The sequence below is a fragment of the Triturus cristatus genome, chromosome 1_1 (assembly GCF_964204655.1).
Source record: "Triturus cristatus chromosome 1_1, aTriCri1.1, whole genome shotgun sequence".
Classification (NCBI taxonomy): Eukaryota; Metazoa; Chordata; class Amphibia; order Caudata; family Salamandridae; genus Triturus; species Triturus cristatus.
Window position 1 is genome coordinate 35,271,407 of NC_140579.1, and position 17,326 is coordinate 35,288,732.

The window sequence follows — 17,326 nt, forward strand, 5'->3', positions numbered from 1 at the left end:
TTCACTCTAACACCAGCGGTATATCTAGCACTGAAGCACTCTCACTGTTGCACAGACAGCATCAGTGACCACAATAGAGCGCTTTCACTCTAACACCAGCGGTATATCTAATACTGAAGCACTCTCACTCTTGTACAGACAGCATAGGTGCCAACAATAGAGCGCTTTCACTCTAACACCAGCGGTATATCTAATACTGAAGCACTCTCACTCTTGTACAGACAGCATAGGTGCCAACAATAGAGCGCTTTCACTCTAACACCAGCGGTATATCTAATACTGAAGCACTCTCACTGTTGCACAGACAGCATAGGTGCCAACAATAGAGCGCTTTCACTCTAACACCAGCGGTATATGTAGCACTGAAGCACTCACACTGTTGCACAGACAGCATAGGTGCCAACAATAGAGCGCTTTCACTCTAACACCAGCGGTATATCTAATACTGAAGCACTCTCACTGTTGCACAGACAGCATAGGTGCCAACAATAGAGCGCTTTCACTCTAACACCAGCGGTATATGTAGCACTGAAGCACTCACACTGTTGCACAGACAGCATAGGTGCCAACAATAGAGCGCTTTCACTCTAACACCAGCGGTATATCTAACACTGAAGCCCTCTCACTGTTGCACAAACAGCATAGGTGACAGCAGTAGAGCGCTTTCACTCTAACACCAGCGGAATATCTAACACTGAAGCACTCTCACTCTTCACAGACAGCATAGGTGCCAACAATAGAGCGCTTTCACTCTAACACCAGCGGTATATCTAATACTGAAGCACTCTCACTGTTGCACAAACAGCATAGGTGACAGCAGTAGAGCGCTTTCACTCTAACACCAGCGGAATATCTAACACTGAAGCACTCTCACTCTTCACAGACAGCATAGGTGACAGCAGTAGAGCGCTTTCACTCTAACACCAGTGGTATATCTAACACTGAAGCACTCTCACAGTTGCACAAACAGCATAGGTGACAACAATAGAGCGCTTTCACTCTAACACCAGCGGTATATCTAACACTGAAGCACTCTCACTCTTCACAGACAGCACAGGTGACAGCAGTAGAGCGCTTTCACTCTAACACCAGTGGTAAATCTAACACTGAAGCGCTCTCACTGTTGCACAGACAGCATAGGTGCCAACAATAGAGCGCTTTCACTCTAACACCAGTGGTATATCTAGCACTGAAGCACTCTCACTGTTGCACAGACAGCATCAGTGACCACAATAGAGCGCTTTCACTCTAACACCAGCGGTATATCTAACACTTAAGCACTCTCACTCTTGTACAGACAGCATCGGTGACAACAATAGAGCGCTTTCACTCTAACACCAGCGGTATATCTAACACTGAAGCCCTCTCACTGTTGCACAGACAGCATAGGTGCCAACAATAGAGCGCTTTCACTCTAACACCAGCGGTATATCTAACACTGAAGCACTCTCACTGTTGCACAGACAGCATAGGTGCCAACAATAGAGCGCTTTCACTCTAACACCAGCGGTATATCTAATACTGAAGCGCTCTCACTGTTGCACAGACAGCATAGGTGCCAACAATAGAGCGCTTTCACTCTAACACCAGCGGTATATCTAGCACTGAAGCACTCTCACTCTTGTACAGACAGCATCGGTGACCACAATAGAGCGCTTTCACTCTAACACCAGCGGTATATCTAGCACTGAAGCACTCTCACTCTTGTACAGACAGCATAGGTGCCAACAATAGAGCGCTTTCACTCTAACACCAGCGGTATATCTAGCACTGAAGCACTCTCGCTGTTGCACAGACAGCATCAGTGACCACAATAGAGCGCTTTCACTCTAACACCAGCGGTATATCTAGCACTGAAGCGTTCTCACTGTTGCACAAACAGCATCGGTGACCACAATAGAGCGCTTTCACTCTAACACCAGCGGTATATCTAGCACTGAAGCACTCTCACTCTTGTACAGACAGCATAGGTGCCAACAATAGAGCGCTTTCACTCTAACACCAGCGGTATATCTAGCACTGAAGCACTCTCACTCTTGTAGAGACAGCATAGGTGCCAACAATAGAGCGCTTTCACTCTAACACCAGCGGTATATCTAACACTGAAGCCCTCTCACTGTTGCACAGACAGCATAGGTGCCAACAATAGAGCGCTTTCACTCTAACACCAGCGGTATATCTAATACTGAAGCACTCTCACTGTTGCACAGACAGCATAGGTGCCAACAATAGAGCGCTTTCACTCTAACACCAGCGGTATATCTAATACTGAAGCACTCTCACTGTTGCACAGACATCATAGGTGCCAACAATAGAGCGCTTTCACTCTAACACCAGCGGTATATCTAGCACTGAAGCACTCTCACTCTTGTACAGACAGCATAGGTGCCAACAATAGAGCGCTTTCACTCTAACACCAGCGGTATATCTAACACTGAAGCCCTCTCACTGTTGCACAGACAGCATAGGTGCCAACAATAGAGCGCTTTCACTCTAACACCAGCGGTATATCTAACACTGAAGCCCTCTCACTGTTGCACTGACAGCATCGGTGACCACAATAGAGCGCTTTCACTCTAACACCAGCGGCATATCTAACACTGAAGCACTCTCACTGTTGCACAGACAGCATAGGTGCCAACAATAGAGCGCTTTCACTCTAACACCAGCGGTATATCTAGCACTGAAGCACTCTCACTCTTGTACAGACAGCATAGGTGCCAACAATAGAGCGCTTTCACTCTAACACCAGCGGTATATCTAATACTGAAGCCCTCTCACTGTTGCACAGACAGCATAGGTGCCAACAATAGAGCGCTTTCACTCTAACACCAGCGGTATATCTAGCACTGAAGCACTCTCACTCTTGTACAGACAGTATAGGTGCCAACAATAGAGCGCTTTCACTCTAACACCAGCGGTATATCTAATACTGAAGCCCTCTCACTGTTGCACAGACAGCATAGGTGCCAACAATAGAGCGCTTTCACTCTAACACCAGCGGTATATCTAACACTGAAGCCCTCTCACTGTTGCACAGACAGCATAGGTGCCAACAATAGAGCGCTTTCACTCTAACACCAGCGGTATATCTAATACTGAAGCGTTCTCACTGTTGCACAGACAGCATAGGTGCCAACAATAGAGCGCTTTCACTCTAACACCAGCGGTATATCTAATACTGAAGCACTCTCACTGTTGCACAGACAGCATAGGTGCCAACAATAGAGCGCTTTCACTCTAACACCAGCGGTATATCTAACACTGAAGCCCTCTCACTGTTGCACAGACAGCATAAGTGACAATAATAGAGCGCTTTCACTCTAACACCAGCGGTATATCTAGCACTGAAGCACTCTCACTCTTGTACAGACAGCATAGGTGCCAACAATAGAGCGCTTTCACTCTAACACCAGCGGTATATCTAACACTGAAGCACTCACACTGTTGCACAGACAGCATCGGTGACCATAATAGAGCTCTTTCACTCTAACACCAGCGGTATATCTAACACTGAAGCACTCTCACTGTTGCACAGACAGCATAGGTGCCAACAATAGAGCGCTTTCACTCTAACACCAGCGGTATATCTAACACTGAAGCACTCTCACTGTTGCACTGACAGCATAGGTGACAAAAATAGAGCGCTTTCACTCTAACACCAGCGGTATATCTAACACTGAAGCCCTCTCACTGTTGCACAGACAGCATAGGTGCCAACAATAGAGCGCTTTCACTCTAACACCAGCGGTATATCTAACACTGAAGCACTCTCACTGTTGCACAGACAGCACAGGTGCCAACAATAGAGCGCTTTCACTCTAACACCAGCGGTATATCTAATACTGAAGCCCCTCTCACTGTTGCACAAACAGCATAGGTGACAACAATAGAGCGCTTTCACTCTAATACCAGCGGTATATCTAACACTGAAGCGCTCTCACTGTTTCACAGAGAGCAAAGTTAACAAGAGTAGAGCGCTTTCACTCTAACACCACCGGTATATCTAACACTGAAGGATTCTTACTGTTGCACAGACAGCACAGGTGACAACAGTGAAGTACTTCCACTCTAACACTAAAAAGAACAGCTAAACAAATCAAATATTCACCCCACGTCACTGATCTGGGTTAAATCCATCATTTTTTTGCTAGCCACGCCATTCCAGTTCTAGACCCAGCCATATGCAAATCAGTCTCAACCCTGCTCCCATGTGAACAGTCCAGCTGGAAGTGCCAGGCCACTTCCTCCCTGGACCGAAAACAAGCATCCTCTGACTGTTTTCGGTGTATCACCCCTCATCAGCCAGGCTAACTTGAATCTGGTGGCATAGCGAGCAAGGGACCCACGAGTGGGAATACCCTTCCCACTTAGGGCGATAAATGCAAAAATGAAGGATGGATGGAATGCTGAACAAATCATGCATTTACCCCAAGTCACAGATCTGGGTTGAATCCACAGTTTTTTTGCTCGCCATGTCATTCCAGTTATAGAATCAATCTTGACCCTGCTCCCCAAGGGAACAGTCCAGCTGGAACTGCCAGAGTGCTGTCTAGTGGTCAATATTGTCTCACTTTTCTCCCACTCCCTAACCACCAGAGTGTTGCTTCTAGCAGAGTCACTACTATAGGGGCATGTCTCACTCGTTTTCATCTTCCCAATCCCCTAGAGTGCTGCTTTTAGCAGGGTCAGTAGCTAAGGGGTGTGCCTCGCTCTTTTCTCTCATCCTGACCCCAGAGTGCTGTTTCTAGCAGGGTCAGTAGTTAAGGAGTGTGCCTCGCTCTCTTCCCTCTCTCTGGCACCCCCAGAGTGGTGCTTCTAGCAGGGTCAGTAGTTGAGGAGTGAGTCTCATTCTTTTACCTCTCCGTGACCCCTAGAGTGCTCCTTCTAGCGGGGTTCGTAGCTCAGGGACGTGCCTCCCTCTTTCCTCGCTCTAACCCCCAGAGTGCAGCTTCTAGCAGGGTCAGTAGCTAAGGAGTGAGTCTCATTGTTTCCCTCTCCGTGACCCCCAGAGTGCTGCTTCTAGTGAGGTCAGTAGCTAAGAGCTGTGCCTCGCTCCTTTCTCTCTCCGTGAGCCCAGAGCGCTGCTTCTAGCAGGGTCAGTAGTTAAGTGGTGTGCCTCTCTCTGACCCCCCAGAGTGCTGTTTCTAGCAGGGTCAGTAGTTGAGGAGTGTGCCTCATTCTTTCCCTCTCAGTGACCCTCAGAGTGCTGCTTCCAGCGAGGTCAGTAGCTAAGGGCTGTGCCTCGTTCTGTTCCCTGTCAGTGGCTCCCAGAGTGCTGCTTCTAGCAGGGTCAGTGGCTAAGGGGTATGCCTCGCTTTTTTCCCTCTCTCTGACCCCCAGAGTGTTGCTTCTAGCGGAATCAGGAGCTAAGTGGTGTGTCTCACTCTATTCCCTCTCCCTCAGAGTGCTGCTTCTAGTGGGTCAGTAGCTTCACACTCTCTTTCCTCTCCCTGAACCCAGAGTGCTGCTTCTCGCAAAGTCAGTAGTTTAGGAAAGACTCTCTCTAGCTCTTACCTGTCCAGAGCCAGAGGGCCAGCAGAATGCCCCATCGCAACATGTCTCCTGTGCTCTGTATGGGAAGAAGAACACAATACATGTTATTGTTATCCAACTCAGTGGTCATCTACTGTATTGAAGTATTGCTGAGTAGGATCCTAAAAGGATATATGCCACCTCAGTTTGGACCCAGCTATATGCAAATCAGTCTTGACCCTTTTCCAATAGGAACAGTCCAAGCCGAACTACCTGAACACAAGCAACCCAGGGCCAGCTTCGTCCTGTTTGGGGTTATCAGTCGTTAGTAGCGACTCCTAGTGTCACAGCGAGCATGGGACCCACAGCTGGGTGTGCTCTTGATTCTTAGGGCGGTACATCAAACACACAAAAAGCGATGGGGGAATGCTATCAATTTGTCGATCCACTGGCAATCGCTCGGGTAGCATTCCAATCTATCGTTCTTTTGCTCGCCAGGCCACCTGAGTTTGGATCCAGCCATACGCAACTTTGAACTTTTGACCAGTGAATCCCTCAAAAGTCTGACTTTACTATAGGCCAAGGACGGAGAGTACCCAAAAGTCCCCAATAGTTTAGTGTCTGCTTCTAACAGGTCCCAATGTTTGTTGATTGCCCTTCTGATTTGGGAGCCTGTGTGCTACAAGTTATAATGAAGAGTGTAACTTTTCTCTCTCTTGTGATGTCACTTTAGGGGTAAACAACTCGTTCCTTTTGACCTTGCCAGATGTATTCTTGGATTCCACTAGAACATGTTCAGGCTCTTCCTTTCCCTGAAAGCCCCAGATAGGACCATATCAACACCACAAAGAACCTACAGATTTCTACTTATTTATTTCCAGATCAGGATGACATTTCTAGGATAAGTTTCTGTTCTAACAAAAGATGCAGGTAGCGTGGTAGGCAGGAAGGATGGACAGCATAAACCAGAGCAGATGACGGAGGCGCAGTGCAATGATGCTGTTTGTGATGGAAACAGCAAAACAACAAAAACATTTAGAAGGTGCAAAACACCAAACACTGCCCCAGCCCCTCTGACTGTGCGTGCACGCACTCTTTATAGTGTTTTAATGCACTGCGCCAAGATGGACACCACCCTTCTTGGAACTGTAAATGCAAAGTGAAGAATAAATGTCCACTGTCGGGTGATGAGACATAGGTGAGCATGCGTAGTGGCGCGTGCGCGAACACACGCAGACATGTGTAGTGACGCATGCGTGAACACACGCAGACATGCGTAGTGACGCCTGCATGTGCATACATCCTCACCGCTGTCAGACCGAGGATTGTGCTGGCCGGAACTTCTTCTTGGGACTACTAACTCCGCCACAAAAGGACCCTGCTTGTACTTTGGGAGCTTGTGTGCGTGGCCCTTCTGCCGGAGGGACTGCGAGGACCAGTGTGCAGGATATCCCGCAGATCTCTAGCAAAGGCTTATTATAAGTATAAATTAGGGGTTACAATTGAGTCTATACGCCAGGGATCTCTATCCAATCATTTCCTTGCTATTAAAGATTCTTACTGCTTAGAGCCCGTCTTTGATGATGTAGGCCCTCCAATAACAAGGAAGCTATACATGCAGTGGCGTTATGGTACTCTTCCCCTGAGGGCACACACTGAACACTGGTCAAAAATACATTCTACCGTGAACTGCCCCGCATGTGCACATTTGCGAGAGAATGACCTGCATATCATATTTTTCTGCCCAGCTTATAACATACCCCGGAATCATTGGCTTATCCCACTCCTTACAAATCTAGGCTTTAGGAATTACTACCCAGCATATAGAATTCTAAAGACAGATTTATCTGCCCCAACTGTATTTGCAGTCGCTAAATTTCTAACAGCTATGTGGTTCATTCGAAATCGTTATATTAAGTCTAACAAGATTATATGAAAACCTTGAATGATTTTTATATGACTGTTTTATGGTTTCTTTTTTATCCACCTAATTGTAATCTTTCTATTGTATAATTCATAATTGTATGTAGCTGTATTCTTTTATGGTCCAAGTGACCGAAATAAAGATTATGATGATGATGACATCCTCATACTGGTGCTTTCCATTAACAGTCGTATGCTTTTGCCGATGCTTTTAACCACAAGCAACAAACCTTGGTAATGTAAAAGGGTTTCCTAATGTCTTTCAAAGGAGAGACCTATTGGCTTTGCTAGTGCTCGTTTATTTCCTCATCACAACACCCATTCCATACAGCACCCCCTCTTGTATTCTTCTACCCTATATGTGCTTTGAAGTGATTGTAAAGAAAGAGTCCAGGAGATGATGGAAACCTAAACTCCAAGAGCAGTGAGCGCTCTAAGACAAGGATGCCTGCACCCGCTCACCCTTAAGGAAAGAAAGACCAACAGAAATACATTGAAATATAACGACTCTAACAAAGCACTGACCTTTCTGAATAATTAGCGATAGACTTTGCCTACAGTGGCAATCTTTACGGACCCAGTTTGGATCATGTCAGGAAAAAGACCTGTGTAAAAGAGAAGAAAATATAAAAAGAAGACTGTCTGAGAGAAACCTCACGTTTCTCATTGTCGAAATTCCGACAAATGGTGCAAAAAAGGTGCCTAACTGCTTGATAGAGAGGGGCAAATTTTAAATTTTGTACAGGCAAAAATAATTTTTTTGCACAAATTGTTCCCACAAAAAAACAATTATAGGAAGAAAAAAATCCTTTTACGAAGTGATTTTTTGAAGAGATTTTTGTGAGGAAACCCTATTATTCCGGGAATTTTCTTGTTCCTCCTTTTAAACTTTGCATACTCGAGAAGCTGCAGAAGGTTGCAAACTTTTTTTAAATTAAAAAACCATGTTCGCATAGATGTCAAAGGGAAACAACGGCAGTTTCACTCCTTAATTCTGACACGTGTCATTTCATCATCAGCCCTTACAAAGTCATACCACGCAATATATTGCATCAGGGGTAAAAGAAACTGGTAGGCAGGTTCAACATATTTTTCTAGTTTAGGTAAATGCATTTTCACAATACAATGTAAAAAAAAATACAAAAATAAAGTTACGGTGTAAAAAGAGGAGAAAAATGAAGACCAGATAATATTGAAAATGTGAAAGGTAAAATAATAATTAAGGAGAGTCTCAATAACATTACTGAAAAGAGAACAGAAAAGAGAATCGGGAATAGAAGCAAAGGAAATAAAAAGAAACATGGAAAATAACAAGCAAGATCAATAGGAAAAGAAAGATAGAACTTAACCATCGGGAAAAGAGGACAAGCAGGAAGTGAAAAGGATACAGGAAAACATGGAAAGGAAGAGAGGGAAACGTGGCAATAGAAAAATAGAACGAGGGGAAGGGAGTAGGTAAGCGATGAAAGTTCAAAGAAAGAGGAAGAACAATGAGAAACAAGGTAGTGAGAAAAGAGAAGAATGAATGCAAGCCAGAGAAAAAGGTGAAGAAAAGGGGAGGTAACAAACAGAGGAAGAGAGAGACACAGAGGTAAATAGAAAATATGAAGGACAAGAGAAACTGGAGAGAGACAGCAAAGTAGCACATGAGAAAGAAAATTTTGAAAATGATGAGAGAAACTGTAAAAACCCTCAAGAAAAGTAGAAGAAAGAGAATGATGAGACAATTAAGTGAAACTGGAAGAGATCTAGGTTATGGAGAGATGAGAGGCAAAGAAGTATGAAAATGTATCCTTTGCAATGATCAGTAGAGGTCTCAGGAGTGACACCAACCTGTCTGTGGGGCAGAAACCCCCGGTAAAGAGTGCACAGAAACCAAACTCCAGGAAGGACGTGAGCTCTGCCTGCAGACGCCTCCGCGTGAGTGCTGACGTCACCTGCGTCCACACGAAGGAGACCACAGAACCCGATCTTTGCATCCGCGGGGCCCAGGTGAGGGGCCGGCAGGTGTGTCAACAGACCTGCTTCCAAATCTCCCTCGCTCACGCAGACATGCCACCTTCTGCCAACATTGACCTTTTCCCTCCATGTCCTATTGCCCACCATCTTCTCTACCTCCTACAAACTGTCAGCAGCTAACCTGTGCTGATAAATAGGTTCGGAGCCAAAGGGGGCCGCCCACGCATGTATCTGCGAGTGTATATATGGCAGTTTCCCTGTAACTACTCCACAAAGATGCTGACGGGGACCTGCAGGCTCCGAGCCTAGTTTGCATGTGCGTGTTCACAGCTGTGAATGAGAGAAACTACACACACGAATACCAACACTGTAGGTGTGAATATGGAAATGGCACGGGGAAGTGTTTGGAAAATGGGGATTAACAAGTGGGAGGAGCAGGAGGAAAATCCAGGGGGGTGCAGGGAGAGACATGCTAACACAAAAGCTTAAGTTAGTTCCAATCCTCTAAAATTACACCCACATCTACCCCAGCAGTACTAAGGCCAAACCAGGCTCTAGCCAAGCCTTGGGGTAAGTCGCACTGTTTAAGTTGTAAAGGAATGAGTGCCGGTGCCCAAAGCTCTGCCCATAAGCCCGCCGCCGGCGCCATTACATGTCGGTGTGCCGAATACAAGGCTGCGCAGTCTTGAATCTGCCTCACGCCTCTTTAACCCAGTGCCAGACATTCCCCTCCCCGTATCTCACTCTTGAGGGTTGTTGCTTTCTCCTTTTGTGAAAGACACACAATTTGGACGGAATGCAGAAAAAATCAAAACATTCCCCCCCAGTCAAGAGAACTGGGTTAAATCCATCATTCTTTTGCTCACCATGCCACCCCAGTTTAGACCTGGCCATATGCAATTCAGTTTTGACCATGTGCCTCATGGGAACAGTCCAGCCCGAACTGCCAAGCCAGGTCCTCCCTGGACCGGAAACACGCATCATAGGACCGGTTTTGGGGTTTCACCCTTCTTCAGCCAGGATAGCTTGATTCCAGTGGCACAGTGAGCCCTGGACCCACGTCCGGGCATACCCGGCGCACTTAGGACGAGAAAGCAAAAGACACACAATTGATGGACGGAATGCAGAACAAATCAAAACATTCACCCCCAGTCAAGAGATATGGGTTAAATCCATCATTCTTTTGCTCACCATGCCACCCCATTTTAGACCTGGCCATATGCAAATAAGTCTTGACCCTGTGCCTCATGGGAACAGTCCAGCCCAAACTACCAAGCCAGGTCCTCCCTGGACTGGAAGCAAACATCCTAGGACCGGTTTCAGGGTTTCACCCCTCTTCAGCCAGGATAGCTTGATTCCATTGGCACAGTGAGCCCGGGACCCACGTCTGGGCATACCCGGCGCACTTAGGACGAGAAAGCAAAAGACACACAATTGATGGACGGAATGCAGAACAAATCAAAATATTCACCCCTAGTCAAGAGATCTGGGTTAAATCCATCATTCTTTTGCTCACCCCAGTTTAGACCTGGCCATATGCAAATCAGTCTTGACCCTGTGCCTAGTTCCAGTCCAGCGCAGGCCGGCTATTGGCATGATCTGTTTCAATAATTGGCTTGCCTGTGCCCACAGGAATTGTTGATATGCCGCACAGCAACAGAACACCTGTCTGACCCAGAGATTGTGGCAGAATGATGTTCAATTTCCTGGCTGTGCCCGGGCCCCCAGGTCTTTGCTGCAGCAGTGCACTGCCACCCGGCAACAGAACAAATGTGCTGAGTGAGTCGGAGATCAAAGAGGTGCTGAGTGGCTATAAAAGGCACACAGGCCACGGCTCTCTCATAACAGCATAGTCACCAGTTTAACTAAGCAGAGGAGAGCTCCTTTCACAGCGTTTCACATTGCATTGCCCCAGGAATCTCATTTGACGCTTCTGGTAGCCACTCAGCTACACCATCTGTGTGGTCAGATCTTTACTACTGATTACACCTCCTATGGCCCGGGAGTATTGATCTGGATTTAGCCAGGGGTCTCCTTTGTAGTGGAAGATGTAGTGACGGACCTAGAGGGTCGCAATGTCTTTTTCAAGAGCCACCTAGACCACATGGATAACTGGCTTGTGGCGGCCAAGCGTTCATAGCAACGTCGCTTTTTGATCCTTTGATGTCGGCTCTTCCTATCATTGTGAAGCAGAATTCACCAAACGTTGGATTGCTCACCCACTGATAGAGACCGTGAGCTGGGATTAGACAGTCGTGAGACAGGTTAGTTTTACCCTACTGATGATGTGTTGTTGCAATAGTAATCCTGCTCCGCCATCTACTTCTAGGCAACATATATGCCCCAAATACTGATCAAGCAACATTCCTGCACATGCTATTGTTGTGTTTCGATTTAGATGTCCGTACATAGGTTTTCCTAATTCATGATCTTATATAGGCACAATTTGCATTGCCATTATTTAGGCATGGAATCAAAGTCCTTATTTAGGCATGAGCCATGCTATCCAAATACAGGCATGGTCGCCTACATCCGTCCATCCCAACATCACAACGAGTTCTTAAAAACCAGACCCCTAAGTCATTGGGACTTTCCCCAGCTAGGATTATTGATTTCTCCAAGAACTCATCTATTATGCATGAACTGCTATTCCTTAGGGGTTCATTCATGACGTCTTCCTCTGCCTGACTTTTCGTCAATGCTAACATTCCTAAGCACCTTCCAGGTATAAATATACCTTCCCTTACCATGGCAAACCATGGCTCGACTGCACAGCTCGATACGGCTTGCCACGGCAAGTTCAGAAGAATTTGAGTCCCCGCCTGACGCACTAACACGACGCTGTCATCCTAGCTCACAGAGAATCCAGCTTCCAGTGTTCTGACTCCCTTCGCGGGGTCTTAGAGTTTGAGACCCAGAAGAGGTATGGAGCTGACTGGAACCCAGAGGGACTCTTGGCATACAAACTTAGCATATGCAAAACTATAGCATACCATACTCTAGAATTCAGCACCTACTTCGTACCTTGTACTACACTTAGGTTAGGTAGAATGATTTAGAAGTATCAAACGAGTATCCACTTTTTAGCCTATGTTATTTATGTATGTGTATATGAATATATGCCATAGCTAGAAGACAATGCTGATGCAGTATTATTTCTTCTTACTGCTTACACTGTACGTATTATATCTCGCATACTGTCTTGCTATTGTAACAGCTCATATCTCTTATACGAGAAACAAGACTGTTCAATAAATTCTTTTATTGAAACGCCGTCTATCTATTTCTGTGTAACTCTGAAGAAACTAAGCATGCAAGATAGACTGAGTGAAACTGTTATCTATTGTTTCCACGATTCTGAGACACGTTCCGATTCTAAGGGAAATAAAGTTGTCATGTTTATACGGTTGCCAGAAACTACTTCCTTCTTGTTTATTCAAGGAGTTTCTAGTGGCCTCTGAGTTAGCTGGCACACAAAGTAATTAAGTTTAATGTACTCGATAGAGGCATACTGACCTCAGTCCTATGCCACAACTATAGTGTATATTATTCCAATGTGCAAAGCCTATAAAGGAAACAGGAACTACACTACATGGCGCCCTACGGGTTTGGTAAGGCACTAATTTACCGCTAGATACTGAAGTAACTCAGTCGTGCTTTTCTCTGAGAACCCCTTCTCATAATACTCCATAAGACGTCTGGAGTTGGTAGGGTTAATAACCCCATAACTGAGTAGGACGAAAATCCTATGTATTAGCTATTTTGTTTGTTTAACGTTGAAGAATACAGTGTTCCAAAATATTGTACACCTTATCTTTGTTTCCTTGAACCGTGTTCTACATTTTTTCAAAAACAATGTCCCAAAATGGGGATAATAATACCGTGACCGGTGGAGCTGCGGCTGACCAAGTCTTAACAGCTTTTAATCCTACAGGTTTAAATGAAACCGATGAGGGTGTTATAAACATCCATCCAGATTTAAGGAGAGCCATCACTCTAAAACTTATAAAACATGGCCTAACACCAAGAGGTGGTAGAGAAGTTTTTGTGATAGAGGCACATTAATCTTTTCAGACAGAGATATTCTATTGATGGATAGTATTCCCAGAATCAAATCCAGTAACAAAAGTGTTTCACTTCTATAAAGAAGATGAACCACCTGAGGAATATATTCCTTTCGAGGATGTTGAAATTCTACTCACATACCAGGAGCATAATCTGTGGTTTAAAGGTGCCCTAAAACATTACAATCACATTACCAGGCTCGGTCCACTAGGTAGACCAGGAGCAACATGGCCGATTTTAGCCGGCTACACATCTCATCCTGACATTGAAGCAATGTCAGACGAGGAATAACTTAATCCAATACAAGAATTAATAAAATTACACAGTTAAACCACAACTGTCTGAAGGTCCTGAGAAGGACTCTATTAAACACAATCCTACGTCTTCTAAAAAGAAGTGGGAAAATAACAAACAACATTCAAAAGAGAAACGTTCTCAATCCTGAGGTAGGTCTCCTCAAAAGGAGCCCTCTGAAAGGAGGTATAACCTCAGGAATAGGGATAATTTGGAAAAACCTAACAGGTATCAAGATACTGATAAACGTTCTTCTCGTACCTTTCAGATATCGTCACAGACATCCGAAAGAAGAGGACAGTCAGATCACAAAGAAGAACGCCTGAAGTCCAAAGACGATCAACACGTTCAGAAAAACAAACCAAAACCTCAATTCACTAAGAAGAAGGTAGCAGGTCTGAAGATCAGACATGCCGAGAATTCTGAGAACACAACTCAAGAACGGAGAATAGGCTCAGACAATGCTGGACAATGCAGCAGAAGTAACAAGAGCTCGCCAGAACCTGAAGGAACTTCTGGAGATAGTGGACTTGAATAAGTACACCACAGTTGAGACTGTAGACACCAGGGTTAGTACTCCACAAAGGTTATATGAAATAACACTCCAGATGGAGGGAGACATACCAAGAAAAGTGGGAGCACTCTTTTGGGAGAAACTTTCAAGGGGTTATGATATACTTCTAGCAGAACAGGACTGGCCACCAGAATTTGTCAGGGAGTGCCCACATGGCGAAGACATCATTATGCCAGTCTTCTCCAACCATGTTCCAATACATCTTAAATATACATATGCCAGGAAATGGGCAGTTGCCCAGGCTACAGCATTATACATAAATCATGTAGGATGGGATGAGGACTCACCTCACCACAAGATGCAGTTACAAAGTAAACCTTAATCTGCAGCCCAAAAGGCTGTTGAGTTATTTTTCCATTGAAAGAGCCCATCGGGTCCCAGGAGGGGGCACAAAGCCAGGGCACCCCCACTCATCACCCGTGTCTTCAACTATAGGGACAGAGATATAATACTACAGACGGCACAAGCTAATCCTCTGCTCAGACTGGACAATAGCTTGGTTACTTTCTTCCCAGACTTCACGGCCAAGGTCCAGGCCCAACAACGTAGTTTTCTGGCAGTGAAAAAGGAGCTTCGTGATCGGCGAGTGAAATATGCCACGCTGTTTCCGGCAAAGCTCCGAGCTGAGTCAGAGGGCAAGACGTGGTTCTTCACCTCGCCGGAGGACGCATGGGACTGGATGGACGGTTGGCGCAAAGTTGGCGGCCAGCGAAGAGGGTGCAATGGTGGACTCCGACCAATCAACTCCACTTCGAGAACAGAGCAGGAAGAAGGCCTGTCCATGGTAGAAAGGGGTGAGAAGACGCGCAGTGGATCGGACTGAGCCCAGGATTGGACAGATATGTACTGTTCGCAGATAAGTGGCACTTTTGGGGGTAGGGGAACGAGGGGGTGATTCCTAAATGTTTCTTTTGCTTGCAGGACCGACACGGGCAAGGACTTAGTTGATTTACCAGTTGGTAGTAAATGCACCACAGTGTTGTGAGGCGGCCTGGATGAAACCAGACAGCGGACCTCAGTTATCGCATTGAGAGACATGATAGACTTTGTCTAAGGAGGGGAAGGGAGAGCTGCCAGCCAGCACCTACGAGTAATTTGGGGGGGGGGGGGGGGAACGAGGTACTCTGCCGAGTTGGGGTGTCGGTAGTTCTAAATCCATTGGCAGGGAGGAGGGTGGTAGGGACGTTTGGGGTGGGAGTGGGGACTTTTGATTGTTTGAATATGCAAGTCACGACTCAAATGATGTCATGTTTCATTTCCACTATCGACATTAACCTCAATGAGACGTTAGCCGCTAGCTGTGTGGCTATATACGAATGCATCCGTTTCGACAATTGTGAACATGGGGTGCCACGCCACCAAGTTGCAGACACCGAACCCTGGAGTGTTCTGGAGCACTCAGATCAATCTTCCCTGACATCAGATGACTGGGGTTAATAAGGAAACGTCACTCCCTATGGGCACCCTATTAGTTGGTGGGGACTTTAATATGACTATGGGAGATCAAAGGGATAGACATCCACAATGGCCACTGTCCCGACCCCATACCTATATGGCAGATTTTACTATGGCCATGGGTCTCACTGATGTGTGGCGTACACTGCAGCCCGATGGCATTCAATATACTTACTATTCCAATGCCCACAAGAGCTCATCCCGCATTGACTATTTCCTAACACATTTGACATCTCTCGGTCACTTCCACAATCCCCATGCTCTACCAAGAGGTATATCGGACCACTTTCCAGTGTGGGTCGAACTTACAAATTTTGATCACCAGCCATGGGCCACAATAGCTATCAGTCCGTGGTTACTAACGGTCCCTGACATCAAAGTGGAATTACTCACACAAATTGTCAACTATTTCAAGGAGAATGTACGGTCAGCAGAATCAGCAAAGATAATATGGGAAGCCTTTAATGTGGTGGTGAAGGGACAGGCTGGATATCACACAAAAAAGCAACAACAAGTTGTCAATTTAGAAGAAGAACTCCAGCAACTAGAAGGCGAAAGTATCACTGCCCCCTCGGAGGAGGCCACACATTGCCTGCTGCTTAAACAGGAAGAAAATAAGATCCTAGCCAGAAAACAAATGCAGGCCAAACTTCTCCGCACTCATAATAGGCTATACGAATTAGGAGACAGGACAGGGAAATTACTAGCATGGTTGGAGAAGAGGGAGCAGGGTGAAAGGTGGATACCTAGGTTAACTCCCAGAGATGGGTCGCTGATCACTCACCCAAGAGACATAGCGGAAGCATTCGCAGACTACCTGGAAATCATTTATTCCCCATCCACTACATATACGACAGAAGACTCTCATCAACTCCTCTTGGTTAGTGACCTACCGACACTCTCTGACAGTGACAGGGAAGCTCTAGACAAAGATTTGACAGACACTGAAATCCAACGGGCTATGAGCAAAATTCAATCTGGGAAGGCGATGGGGCCTAATGGGATCCCCATAGAATTCCTGAAAATGGTAGCCACCCAGACTGCACCTCATTTACGGGCCATGTATGAAGAGAACTATGAGACGGGGATCCTACCAGAAGATCAGAGACTAGCCTCTATAGTAGTGATCCGAAAGCCAAGGAAACCCGCTGACTATTGCGGCTCCTACAGGCCCATATCTCTGATCAATGTTGAAGCGAAAATCCTAGAGAAAGTGCTGGCCCTCCGCTTAGTCAAGGTTATTTCATCGCTAGTCCACCCGGATCAGTCAGGCTTTATGTCAGGGAGAAATACGGCGCTCAATATCCGGTGTCTTCATAACGTGCTTGCGCGCCGAGAGTTTATTGAGGAAGATGCAGTGGTGCTGTCCCTTGACGCCTCAATGGCATTTGATTCTATTGAATGGGCATACTTATTCGAAGTCCTAAGCCATCTGGGCTTTGGTCCAAAATTCATGGGTTGGGTAAGGCTGCTGTACACAGATATACGGGAGCAAGTTTGGGTGAATAACTATACATCTTGCATTTTTTCACTAAAGCGGGGAACTAGACAAGGCTGTCCTTCATCTCCACTAATTTTCTC

The 17,326-nt window shown here is 45.9% G+C and overlaps 1 protein-coding gene across 1 annotated transcript in view; it reads right to left on the reverse strand.

Moving 5' to 3' along the window:
* LOC146869264 (uncharacterized) overlaps positions 1–14,661 on the reverse strand; it is a 105,987-nt gene extending 91,326 nt beyond the window's left edge. Inside the window, exons 1-2 of the mRNA XM_085632983.1 lie at positions 14,578–14,661; positions 5,518–5,572 (exon numbers count right to left, since the gene is read on the reverse strand). Coding sequence (XP_085489109.1) covers positions 5,518–5,572; positions 14,578–14,661 — 139 coding nt within the window. The remainder of the gene's footprint in view (positions 1–5,517; positions 5,573–14,577) is intronic.
* Between the last annotated feature and the right edge of the window lie 2,665 nt (positions 14,662–17,326).